Source organism: Acinonyx jubatus, chromosome D1 (assembly GCF_027475565.1).
Source record: "Acinonyx jubatus isolate Ajub_Pintada_27869175 chromosome D1, VMU_Ajub_asm_v1.0, whole genome shotgun sequence".
In the NCBI taxonomy this organism is placed as follows: Eukaryota; Metazoa; Chordata; class Mammalia; order Carnivora; family Felidae; genus Acinonyx; species Acinonyx jubatus.
In genome coordinates, this window is record NC_069390.1 from 103,375,776 (window position 1) to 103,389,590 (window position 13,815).

Here is a 13,815-nt window from a genome sequence, read left to right on the forward strand (position 1 = left end):
TAAGAGGATCAATATTCTACGTTTTCTTAATTGTTTTCTATTTTTATTATTTTTTAACTTTTATTTTTGAGAGAGAGTGTAAGCGGCTGAGGGGCAGAGAGAGAGAGGGAGGCATGGAATCTGAAGCAGGATCCAGGCTCTGAGCTGGCAGCACAGAGCCCAATGAGGGGCTCAAACTCCCAAACCTTGAGATCATGACAAGAGCTGAAGTTGGTTGCCCACCTGACTGAGCCACCCAGGCATCCCCTTAATTTGTCTTTTAAAGGCTGGTTTCCCCACCTCCAATCTTTGATTCTGTTTTTCCTCAAAATACTGTATTCAGGATTTTGTGTGAGGCCTTCTTCTTTTATCTCAACCATCTTGATAATTCAAAACTGAGCTCACTGTCTTCCCTCCATATCTGTTCTTTTATCTATGTTTCTATCCCAGTAAATGATACCATCATCTGCTCAGTGCTCAGTCAGGAACCTGAAAATTACCTGTGACTCTTTTCTTTTTCCCATGTCCTGTTCGTTATATCTCCTGAATATCTTGAATCTACTTTTCTTCACCTCTGCTCCTGAGTTACTATGCAGACTCCTAAATGATCTTCCCATCTCTAGGCTTGATCTCTGTAGATCTGCTTTCTATAATCAAACTAGACTTATCTTCCTAAAATGCAAAAAGGATTTTATCACGGCCTGTTTTGTTTTAAACTCTAATAGCTTCCCCATTGCTCTGTGTCACAGAAGTTGACAGCCTGTGGCCTGTGGGCCCAGTGCAGCTGCTCTTGTTTTGTGCAGCCCAAGAACTAGGAAGTTGTTGTATTTTAAAGGGTTGTTAACAACACACCCACACCCACCCACCCACACACACACACAGTACAGACACACACAGAACATGAAACAGAGACCATATGTGGCCTGCAGAGCCTAAAATATATACTGGCAGGTCCTTTCAATAAAAAGCTTGCCAACCTCTGTTCTCTGGTGTCCAGATTCTAACGTGACTCAAAAAACCCCAATCCTGCCTCCTTTTTAATTCTCCAGTAAGTAAAAGTGTTTTTTTTTTCACTTCCTCCATTCCTTTTACTCTGCCCCATCGACATTGAACTTTATGAGTTCCTCAAATACCTTTAGGTGGCACATATTGATTGGTCTGCCTTTAGGGGAGATCAGTGATTTCAGGATCACAATCAGCAGTCTACCATCATTTATTGAATACTTTGTGCTACATGCTGCTGATACTGTGATAAGACAGTTATGCTTCCTGCTCTTTTGGAGCTTATATTTTAGTAGGAAAGACCGACCTTGAACAAGTAAATAGAAGTATGATGACTTACCAAAGGAGAAGTACAGATGCCATGGGAATGTCACTGGTTGGGCAGAAAAAAATGAAAACACAAAAAGTTAATGCAAAACTTAGATAATAGAATGTGGAAGTTCCTATCACAGAAGAGATGCCTTGTGGTAGCACATGACATTGCTAAGTAAATGATAGACATGATAATGCTATGTAAACTCAGAGACAGGAGAAATCGGTTCCGCAGAGGAGTTGAGAGCAGAGCCTGTGGTGAATTTTGGGTAAATTGTGTCGTATCAGATTGGTGTGGGGAGGGAATTTCTTGTGGCGGGAGCATGGGTGAAGATTATGGCTAGTGTACCAGATCTGGAGGTCCTGGGCATGAAGGTGATTGTTGATGATGTAAGAGTGGAGGTACCTCCTGAGAAAATGATGTAGAGAAAGAAGAGTAGAAGTTTGCTTTTGGGAGATAGACCATGGTAGGGCACAAAAAGGAAAAGGTGCACTTGGGAAGAGGCCAGAAAAGAGCAGGAGCCAGGAATCCTAAAGAGGACGAACAGATGCTTTGTGTCAAGTGCCACAGGAAGACCAAGGTAGATGGAGGTAGTGAAGAGATTCGGGGTCTGGCTAAGGGGAGGTGCCTGTTGACCTTATGTCATTCTCCCTGCCTTAAAGCCAGGCCTTCAGGAAGAAGTGGGGAAGGCAGCTTGTGGAATTTAAGTGAAAGGGAGAAGAGCAAATGGTATTGGAAGGGGGTGTATCAGAACTGACTGAAGTTTGTAGTGTTAGCAAAATTTTTATAAATCATGGAAGAGATTTGTATTTATTCATTTGGCAGGGTCGGTGTAGGACCACAGGGCACAGTTACTTAGAATTAATGTATTTTAAATGTCTGTCACACATGAATAGGTATAATAAGGAGCTCCTTCCAGAAGCTCAGTATTAATGTTCCTTGTGCATCATGGGGTGTGAAGTACTATCATGGGCTCTCTAAACAGAACACTGTATTTTTGAGAAGACATCCTCTTATATACTAGTGTTCTTTCCTCACTATAACTGCTAGAGACATTTTTTCCCCCTGTGTTCAGCATGAAGTATGTGTGAATCAGACTTGTTTGAGTCTATGTTGTAAGTATTTAATTTCCTACTTTGTTTCTCTGTTAAATAGTTTACCCATTGCCTTTGATTTGCTGGTCATGAAACACAGGTGGAAGAGTTTCTTTCATTGGTCTCTGGTGGCCCTAATACTCTTTCTGGTGAGTTTTATTTTTTTCCCTGTTTTGTTTGAACATTGTAATGAAAGCATGTTCTGATGTAGGAAAGAGAACATGAGAAGTTCATTCTGTTATTCTGCAGTTTATCCTGTTCTCCCTGGGAGAATGTTTGCAGAACAAACCCCTGCAATTGCTGTTTATTTCCTGCTCTGTTTCAGGTGCCTGTGGTGGTCATTGACAGCTACTACTACGGGAAGCTGGTGGTGGCACCACTGAACATTGTTTTGTACAATGTCTTTACTCTTCATGGACCTGATCTTTATGGTAAGGCCTTAGGGACTCTGGGGAAGGGCAGGAGATGGCTTCATTTGCCTAAACTTTGACATTTCAACGTGGTTTCTTTATTTCATCAAATATTCTTTGGCAAATACAGCATTTCTTTGTTGGTATTCTTTTTAAAAAAGAAATGACATTCAGCTATAGCACAGCGTTGATTAAGTAACCAGTAAATGTTTCTTCTTGATTCATGTGATTTCTGTTAGTCCTATCTGTCGTTCTCCGTATGTTGTGGTATGTTTCTTCCTGATTGATGTGATTTCTGTTAGTCCTGTCTGTTGTTCTCGGTGTGTCGTGGTTCTTGATGCTACTTTTTAAAATGAAAAGTTACTTTTCATTTTAGTCTTTCCATTAGAAAATCCGTATGATAACAAAAATAGGAAAATAAAAACATTCATAATCCTGTCATCTCCAGATAGCTGTTGTTAATATTTTGGAGTCTCTTCCTCCAGATGTCTTGTGGTTAATTTGGTATTAATTTTTCTTTTTAAAATTTGCATTAAGTATCAGGGATTAGGAGAGGAAGTTTGGAAAATGTATAGAAATAGCAGAGCAAATGGTGGAGTCAGCATGAGAAAAAGGTGGGTAGTTTGGCCAGCTTTAAAGGGCTGATGCCTTTAATCTGGGGAATATATTCTGCATTTTACCTCCATCTCCCTCCCCTCCCCCCACCCCAATGCCTTCTTTCAGCCAGCACTGAGCCGGTTTTATTTGGCCCCCCAGGGCATTTGTGTTGGTGACAGCCACGGAGGATTGTCCTAGAGATCTTCCTGGTCAGATCAGCCAAATCAGTAAACATCTTTTGAGACCATTTTTCATTAAAATAAGTGTAGTTTCTTCTGCCTTAATTTTCTGAAGGTCTTGAAGCATTTTTTAATATGTGATTGTCCTGGGGCTCTGCTGTGAAACAAGTTAATACTACCCCTGTGTCTTACCAGTTTAAGCCATGCCCGTGACTTTCCTGTGCCACTTTGTCCACAGGACCAACAGATTTGATGATTTGAAGTAAGCATACAAATAAGATTTAATTGGACCTGTCAGAATTTGTGGAATATTGTCATTTAGATGGCAGTAGGTAATAGGTCATAATAAACCGTGTTTTGTCTAGTGACTTGAATTTCCACACTGCGTTGTTAGAGAATAATTGTTAAGTGAAGGAATTTTAATGTTTTTAAAAGTTTATTTAGGTAATCTCTGCACCCAATGTGGGGTGCAGAATGCACAACCTCGGTATCAAGAGTCACACACTCCTCTGAGCCAGCCAGGCGTTCCCTAAGTGAATGAATTTAAAAAGGCTCCTTTAAGACTTCAAGATCCCCAAAATGTGAGAAAAGCCCCAATTTTAAGCTTTCGCCTCTAGATGTCTCCCTTTAGCTGGAGAGAGTTGGTATGTTTTTAATTCCCCCTTGTTTTAGGTTACTTGTAACATTTTATTTGATTGTGTAAGACCATAGAAGGAAGACTGTCCTTTTAGACCCAGATTGCATGTTAGAAACTGATTTACATGGAATCTATGGAAGCAAAATACCCATTATGTATAGGTGAATAAATTATGTTAATTTGAGTTTAATTTTGGGAGACTGTCTTCACTTTTTAAAAATTATTTTTTATTTTTAGAGAGCACCTACATGAGTGGGGGAGAGGGGTGGGCAGAGGGGGAAAAGAGAGAGAATCTTAAGCAGACTCCGTGCTCAGCATGGAGCCCATCTCAGGGTTCAATCCCAGAAACCTGGGATCATAACCTGAGCCAAAATCAAGAGTCAGACACTCCATCAACTGAGCCACCCAGGTGCCCTTGGCTTCACTTTCTAAATAGGTTATTACATAGTGGTATTAAAATAATTTTTTTAATGGTTATTTTAGAGAGCGCACATGCAAGCAAGCAGGGGAGGGGCAGAGAGCAAGGGAGACACAGAATCCGAGCAGGCTTCAAGCTCTGAGCTGTTAGCACAGAGCCCAATGTGGGGCCTGAACCCACGAACCGTGAGATCGTGACCCTAGCAGAAGCTGGATGCTTAACTGACTGAGCCACCGAGGCGCCCCATCAAAGATTGACTTTTTAATAGATGCTGTACAGTTATCAGAGAGTAAGATAGCATATGTTTTGTCATGGAAGCTTCAGCTGTTTCACTCTACATACATGTTGTGCCCTATTGGGCATCATTTTGACTATTTTGTTAGACTTGACTGCTCCAAGTGCTTCATTACCTATTGTAGGCATAGGTTTCTTCTCTGAAAGTTACAAATGCATCATGCTGATAGTTTCTCCATTCATGTCTTAGTGCTATTTTTTGGATGTAAGAGCAAATAAGCCTATAATACTTAAACAATTAGTTAAATGGACTTGAGTTAAAGAAACATGGACTAAGCTGCCTTTGAGCATTTGTGTCCTCATAACTTGCTGTCCCATACGGCTACAGTCACACGAGCAGATAATTATAGTCAATTGTGTTACGTACTATAGTGGAAAGATGGGGAATCACAGCAGCAAGTCCATCTGGTGGTAGCAGAAGGACTTGTTGAGTCAAGCCTGGAAGGAAGAGTAGATGTTTGGTGAGTAGATGCTAGAGGGGGTATATTTCAGACAAACACAATGTTCAGGGTAGGGACTGCAGAGACAAAAAAAAAAAAAAGTAAAAAAAAAAATAGAAAAATAGAATATTGTGAATTTTTTTTTACAGCATTAGCTAATTTTAGATAGAAACTGTACAAACATGAGCAAGATAAATTCAGTTTCTCTGTTGTGATTATAATATAAATACTCCATTATTCCTGATTTTCACAGGGACCTTTCTATACTTGCTTGGCCAGAGAGCATCTATGAATGACATATTCCAGACCTGAGCTGGCTCTTTTGAAGCCAGGAGAAAGAAAAAGAGTACTTTTTCACAACTATAAATTATAATTGCTTCTGTTTATCAAATGCCTGTTCTATACGAGAGATTTTATATAACATCATCTTCTCCTCACAAAAACTTTGTGAGAGAGGCATTATTTATGCTTATTCCCAGCTATGGAAACCAAGGTGGAAATGCACATAAAACCAAGGGACTTGCACATAATTAATAGGTGGCAGAAATGGGATAAGAGCCCAGGACTGTCTGACTCCCAAGCCTGTGTTTTTTCCACTGAAAACCGCCTTAGCAAAACTCTGGAGTTTGGCATTTGAGACTCTACAAGAGAATACGCAAAAACAGTGTGAGTTGGAGATAGAGGAAGATAAGATTTGATCTAAAGAAGGTGCAGGAAGTTGTGCCTCTGAAGGCCCACACACTGGGCTTGGAGGGTGATCAGGAAGCCTCAGAGAGCTTCGATGGCACAGTGGTATGCACGCTGGCAGGCTCTCTTTCACAGGGGAGCATTGCTCCATGCTTGTTAAAGAAAAAGAATATTTGGACAAGGAAAAAAATACTTGGCATTTAGGAAATTTAGTGTAGACATAAAATTGCAAAGTCATAGGCAAAGCATCTCTTTGGTGTCAAAGATCAAGAGGTGAAATTTAGTGTTGCAAAAAACAAAGTGACTGGTCATGGCACTGATTTTGCTTCGTACCCTTGTAACATTTGGCGTTGGCAGATGTCGGGGTTGATAAGTATTTTTATGTGGAGAGTGAAGACTGGTGCTCTCTGAGGAGTTGAGGCCTGGAGAAGGCGTGGGAGGGCGGGTATGAGAAATGCTCTTCCTTCAAAAACAACAGTGGGTCGGCTCAACGATGCCACTTTGCAATTTAGGACGTGATCCCTGCCTGTTGATGTGTTCTATCAACATCGGTCACATCACTGGACAGGAAATTTCAGAAGGCAAAAGCGAATGGCCTTTATTAAAGGCCCAAAGTTTTCCATTTGTGCAGGAGCAGAGATTGAGGCCCCAGTGGAGTCACTCAAGAGCTGACTGGTGTCAAGATCTGTTTTAGGGCTTTCATTGTTTTGCTGATCATTTTTGTTGGACCTTGGTGTCTCTTTGCTCTGGGTGTTGTAAATTTGACATTTATAAGGATGATTTACTACAATTTAGTTCTTAAGGTTTTATAAAATTATACGCCTATAAAATAGCTTCCTTTCATTCAATCGGTGGAACAGTAAACATTATCCCTTCTTCTTCTGGCCTCTTTGAAGGTTCCCTTTAGCTCATTTAAATGAAAGGAATTGGTGCGTCATTCCCTACAGACACCCTGCTTCCAGCTTTCACTGCACACTTTGCACCAGTTTAATGCGTAGCTTGTCATTCTGACACATTTTTTTTTTTTTTCTGCACAGTTGAGCTTTGATAGTTTCTGAGAAGTGGCATCAAATTACCTCCCTGGAAAGAGAGGAAAGTTTTTACTCTTTTTTCAAGGCAGGTGTCTGATCATGTAGGGGAGGACACTGGGTAAGAGAATTCCCTGTTTTTTGTCTCTTTCTGCCCTTGTTTTTTAAGACTGTTGTGACTTGAACCTTCCCTGCCTTGGCTTATCCTCCACTTTTTGCCTTGTTCTTCCAGGAAGCGATAGTCTATTATGAAATGTTCACAGCCTAGCTCTGAACTTGATCTAGGAGTTCCTAACACATAAACATAGTTGAGTTTACCAGATTGATGCTTTGGGTTCAGAATTTCAGAGTATAGTACACCTAGGTAAAAAGGTAGTCAGCCCAAGCGGGAGGGTATAGTCAGTTGTGGTAGAGACCAATATTTGCTGGGAATAAAGTGCTTTCCTGAAAAAAACAGTATTTGTAAGGAGCAAAGAAAGGCTTTTTTTTTTTTTCTTTCTATAGATGCTTATTAGGATCTATAAAAGATGATATAAAAGATGATCTCCTTTCTCCCTAGTCACTCTGGTTTTTCTTCTCAGGCTCAGATTTCCAGAATTTGGTTGGAAAAAAGGAGGGCCGAGGTTGACAGCCCTGCTTCCACACTGGTGGTTAGGAGAAGATTATGCAAAAAACTACCTTTCTGGGAACTGGACTCCTAAGAGACTCAGTTTCAGAAATGTGTTATTACATATTAAAATCCAGAGAAGATGGATATTTTTTTGAAAAAAAAAAATTTTTGAAAAATTTTTTTTAACGTTTATTCATTTTTTGAGACAGAGAGAGACAGCATGAATGGGGGAAGGTCAGAGGGAGAGGGAGACACAGAATCAGAAGCAGGCTCCAGGCTCTGAGCTGTCAGCACAGAGCCTGACATGGGGCTTGAACTCACAGACCACGAGATCATGACCTGAGCCGAAGTCAGACGCCCAACCGACTGAGCCACCCAGGCACCCCGAAAATCATCACTTTTCTATAACCCAAATGGGTATTGGTAAAGAATATGAATGTCTCTATTGAACTTGGCCTGGGACAGGAGCTCTGTTCGTGAACATCGCAATCAATGTATTTAGACAGGAAGGAGTGAGCTTTTGCAAAAGGTGACATACAGTTGAAGTGGAGTTTTACTTAGGGTACCCCACCCTCCCTTCCCCTTAATGTTTCTAGCATGACGGGTTTGGTTTCTAATCTTATTTTGCTGTGCAAGCTGCAAAAATGTCAGGTTTTTCTGACTGTTCCTCTGCCTTCTGATTACCCTTTTAAGCGGTGCTGATTGCAGGAAATTGCTGTGGTGCAAGGCGGGTGTCACAACATGCAGTGATTAAAACCCGCATGTGTCATTCACTGCCTGATGGAAGTAATCACACAGAGGGGAAGAGCAGATAAAGAGCCTGCTAAATGTGCATTGGGGGGCTGGTCCCGCATTTGGGTTCAAGGATTTTGAGATAAAGAATCGAAACTGGTTTGGGTAAGGCTTGTGTTTTCATTTTGTTTCGTTCTGAGTCCTCAAAACTTCTAAACAGGATCTGGGGCTCTGAACATTATTTTCCTAAGGAAAACAAATTGTTGCTTTTTACCAAACACAGGGTCCCATGACAGTAGAATAGTGGTTAAACATATCAAGGGCCAAGAGACAGGGATGTAAATGGAATGAACGGGTGAGAATAAAAGGGGAAAGGCCTGAGTAGCTCGGTCCTACAAGACGGCTCCCACTTGGCCCTGCCACAGCCACACTCCAGACATCAGTAACCGGTCCAGATTGTCACTTCCGACCAGCTGTAGATGGGAAGTTCCAGCAACCCCCTCTTTGGGTTCGCTTAATTTGCTAGAGTGGCTCACAGAGCTTAAAGAAACATTTACTTAAGTTTACCAGCTTAGTGGGCAGGATATTATAAAGGATACAGAGGAATAGCCAGGTGGAAGAGATGCATAGGGCAGGGAGTGTGGGATGGAGCTCAGAACTCCCATCCTTCCCAGGTGTACACACTCCTCACGCTTCTATGTGTTCATCAACCGGAAGTTCTCTGGACCCTGTCCTTCTGGGTTTTTATGGAGGCTTCGTTACACAGGCATGATTGCTGAAATCGTTGGCCGTGGGTGTGACTGAACTCTTGCTAGCCCCTCTTCCCTCCCTGGAGGTCAGCAGGGTGGGACTGAAAATTGTAACCGCCCCATCAGGGCAGTTAGGTCACACGATTGGTTCTGGCCATCCGTCCCCATCCTTCGCCCCCACCTGAGGGCTTTCCCCAAATCTCCTAATTAACAGAAGACCCAGAAGACACCCTTATCGCTCTCACCACTTAGGAAATTCCAAAGGTTTTAGGAGCTCTGTGCCAGGAACAGAGATGAAGACCAAATATAAATTACTTATTATAAATCACATTATCACCACTAAGCTATTTAAATTATTTGCTTGTTCTGGAAAAGTAACAAATCCCATTCTCTTTCCCTCATCTGCTCTTGTGCTTCCCCTGTGTGACTGAGCCCTAGTAACTGAGTTCCCATTGTGGACTCCTTCACTTGAGGCATCGGACCATCAACATTGCTTGAACAAAGAACATTCTGAATCCAGCATTGTAAAAGATAGGGAAGGCATCCACTAATTATTTTTTATTTGTTTCCCCCAGGTACAGAACCCTGGTATTTCTATTTAATTAACGGATTTCTTAATTTTAACGTAGCCTTTGCTTTGGCTCTTCTGGTCCTACCACTGACTTCTTTGATGGAGTACCTACTGCAGAGGTTTCATGGTGAGTGGAGGAAGGGATGGAAGGTTTCTGGGGAGGAAAGAGCAAGTAACAATGTTTACCAAGAAGTGAAAATGAATCTACTTATTCTCCTCTCCATTTTCTTCCCATGGCAGTGGTTGGCTTATCAAATTATCACTCTGTGTTTGTAGATTATTTAAATTTATGTGAAGGTTCAGTTAATAATTGCAAGTTAGGTTGTCAAAGGGAGGAATTTTATATCTCTTCGAGTGAGGAAGTCAGGATAGCATACGGAACCGCATGGGGAGGCAAGAACAGTCATAAAATCTCAGGAGATGAAAGTATTTGAGTCTTCGGTTTTTTAAAGAAATGTGTAGTAATATGGATAATTGTTGAAGATAATAAGTCATAGAGGTAAATACTCCTTGGGAAATTACTTTAACCAAAAATTTGAAAACTAAACCATACAGGGATTTCCCTCAAATTTGATACTGAAGTGAGAGAAGCTTTGGACTTCCTGAGAAACATTGTGCTTCTCTTTGTTCCGTTTTGCTTCTGTGTTTGCCTTATTGTGGAAGGTTTGGTTTGTCATTTATTTTGCTTGCTCTGATTCCGTAGTGCACAGCCAGTGTTTTCTCAAGTTGTCACAGATTTCGATATCTGGTGCCCATGTTTCGTTTATGGAAGACAGATTTGAGCAGAAATTCATATGAGCTTTGGAAAGAGATTTAATTTCAGACATTTCAGTCTGATTTGGATGCCATATGATCTCTCCATCCCGCCCCCCATTCTGCTTTTCTGCTATTAATGGTTTGTAGAGTTCACTGTGTTACACGATTTGAATACGAAAGCAGCCTCCAGTCACTTGTTTTGTTTTAGCATAACCATAATGCCTTTATCCTAATAAAATCAGCAATTCCTTAATATCTAATACCCAGTTGATACTCAGGTTTCCTGCACTGTCTGAAAAACAGCTTTTTATAGTTGTTTAAAAGAGGTTCTAAAAAAGGGTCATATACTGACTTTGATGTTAAGTTTCTTCAGCTTTTTACGAGGTTCCCTCCTCTTGTTTTTCCTCCTGAAGATTTCTAAAGAAATCAGGTCACCCATCTTGCATAATGTCCCACATTTGGATCCAGCTGTCTGTCACCTGGGGTGTTAACTTAGTCCTGCATTCCTTGCATGTCCTAAGGATCATTTTATCTCTCTTTTTTTTTTTTTTTTTGAAAAGTAACTTTTTTTTCTTTACTGTAAAGATAATTTATGCTTGTAGAGAATTTGGACATGCTTGTGATGTAAGTATAAAAACAGCATATTAAGCTGTTCTCTACAGTACGAATCCAATTTTGTTTTAAAAATGTGTAATTTGCACACATGTCCACCTAGTAAAAAAAAAAAAATGAGTGCTGTTTTTTCTTTATACTTTCTGTGTATTTTATAATAGAAAAATGTTCTTTTAAAGAGAAAAAAACCAGAAAAACATAAAGAAGCAGGAAAGTTACCTATTTTCTCATCATGTGATACAACTGTGGTTATGATTTTGTAATTTTACAGAGGACATTCAAACAGGTTAGGCCATATTTTACTTAAGTTTTTTAAATGTTTGTGTAGTTTTCAGAGTGAGTGAGATGGAGTATGAGTGGAGGAGGGGCAGAGAGAGAGGGAGATAGAATCCAAAGCAAGTTCCAGCCTCTGAGCTGTCGGCACAGAGCCCGTTGTGGGGCTCGAATTCAGGACCTGTGAGATCATGACCTGGGCCGAAGTCGGATGCTTAACTGACAGAGCCACCCAGGTGCCCCAGTAGGCCATATTTTACAAATATATTTGCTAGCCTTGAAGATACAGAAAAGGATTTCATTTTTTTGTAATCAAGAAAATTCCAACCTAAAATACTTCTTGGAAAGATGTAAATCATAGATTATCACCTAAAATCTTAAGGTAAGATCTTAGAGTAGAAAGTTTAAAGGATAAGCCTGGTATTTGATTTGAAGAATTTTCAACCCTAAAGAGTTTCTACAAAAATACTGATAAGTTAGAAACACCAAAGTGGATCTTGATGACAATCCTGAGCTTTTCCTCCAAACTTGCTCTTTGTAGACATAACACCAGGGGGCGCTGTCGATCTACCCTTTGCCAGGGATTTCTAGCACTGCTGATCATCACTCATAGAAGCACAGTAGGGGATGCCTTCACCGTGGGTTGCAGGTTTATCGGTCAGTGTTCATGTGCCTAACCACAGGAACTTTCCAGCAGGTGCTTGAGTCTTAGAGCTCATTAAATGGCTTTAATTCTTTCACATGCCTTGAGTATATGTTAGTTTCAGTTTTAAGATTCAGAGTGGATGGGTATTGTGAGAGAGGAGAACAAACATCATCAGTAAACTTCAAGAGTTGCTTTTATATTTGCTTTGAGACAGACTCTTTTGCCATTTGTAGCTTGACAAAAAAACGATGGGTTTGAGAATCCAACTTTTTCTTTCCTTTGGTCTAAATCTGTTTCAACAGACTGGTATATAAGAAAGGAGATTAATCTATTAAATAGAGCATAGGAATTAAAACCCAAGAAATGAGTTTATGTTACGCTTTTGGTTAATCTCAGGAACCTTTACCTTAGTGGCAGGACTCACTGAGGAGAGAAGGCTTTTCTTCTTTATCCAATATATTAAGATTTATTACCCAGTCCCTTGACTTTGATTTGTGTTCCAGCCAAGTCCAGTATTGTGATTCACATTAGAGGCTGGCTTTCTTGGGGGAGCTCAGGAGTATATACCTTTTTCTACTTGACCCCTTTATTGCATCAGAGAAAGTGTGAATATAAAAGCTGAAACATTTTATGGGGTGCCATACACATAGGGTGTATTCCCATCTGAGATCAAGAGAACACTGACACTAAATATGTTGTTTTATTCTAACATGGTGAAAGGTGCATGTTTTTCTGTGTCTTACAGTTCAGAATTTAGGCCACCCGTATTGGCTTACCTTGGCTCCAATGTATATTTGGTTTATAATTTTCTTCATCCAGCCTCACAAAGAGGAGAGATTTCTTTTCCCTGTGTATCCACTTATATGTCTCTGTGGTGCTGTGGCCCTTTCTGCACTTCAGGTGAGTTTCAGGGAAATGTACATTTGCTTCGTGCTGTTTCACTTGTTAAATTGGTCATAAAGCTTAAAGGCAAATTACAGTATTCTTCCCCCAAGATACTTTATCCATATAATAAACCTGATAAACATATTAAAGTAACTACCATTGTTTATGTATTGCTTGCTTGGCTGTTGATCATACTCTTACGCTGATTACATATTTGCATTGTTAACTGGTGTGTTAATTTCTTTCTATTGCCAACCAGAATCCGCTTGCTATTAAAGGAATTTGGTTAGATCGTTGTATAGGCCTACCACAAGATGGTGGCGCCATGGCAGAAATAATGGAACGTCTGCTCCTTAGCTATGAGATCAGATTAAAACTTTCTCAAGTGTTGGGATAACATCAGGCAGTTAGCAATATGGGACACTTTGTAATCCTGGCTTAAAACCTGTCCAGGTCAATGCCTTTTCAGAATTTATCTTGGATGTATCTGTATTTGTGGTCTCAGAAGCCTCCAGGCTCTCTTTCTCTTTATTTTTTTAAGTTCATTCATTTCATGACTGAGGGAGGGGCAGAGAGAGAGGGAGACAGAGGGATCCCACTGTTAGTGCGGAGCCTGATGCGGGGCTTGAGCCCACAAACTGAACCGTGAGATCATGACCTGAACCGAAATCCAGAGTCAGATGCTTAACTGACTGAGCCTCCCAGGCGCCCCTCCAGGCTTCTTTTTGACCTCTGCTGCCATTTGCAATTGGCAGAAAAGAGTAATTAGGGAAGCATTTTTTTTCCTTAACACTTCTATAGTGCTATAATTCACAAACCATATGATTTACCCATTTAAAAAGCATAGAATTAAATGGTTTTTAGTACAGTCACAGGTCTGTGTAACTATCACCACAGTCAATT

The 13,815-nt window shown here is 40.5% G+C and overlaps 1 protein-coding gene across 4 annotated transcripts in view; it reads left to right on the plus strand.

Annotated features, from left to right (window-relative positions):
• ALG9 (ALG9 alpha-1,2-mannosyltransferase) overlaps positions 1-13,815 on the plus strand; it is a 98,394-nt gene that overhangs the window by 17,953 nt on the left and 66,626 nt on the right. For 3 of the 4 annotated variants that reach the window (XM_027036493.2, XM_027036487.2, XM_053204122.1), the window contains exons 7-10: positions 2,450-2,537; positions 2,714-2,819; positions 9,745-9,867; positions 12,773-12,927. In XM_027036493.2, coding sequence (XP_026892294.2) covers positions 2,450-2,537; positions 2,714-2,819; positions 9,745-9,867; positions 12,773-12,927 — 472 coding nt within the window. The remainder of the gene's footprint in view (positions 1-2,449; positions 2,538-2,713; positions 2,820-9,744; positions 9,868-12,772; positions 12,928-13,815) is intronic. The other variant, XM_053204123.1, reaches the window with a different exon arrangement.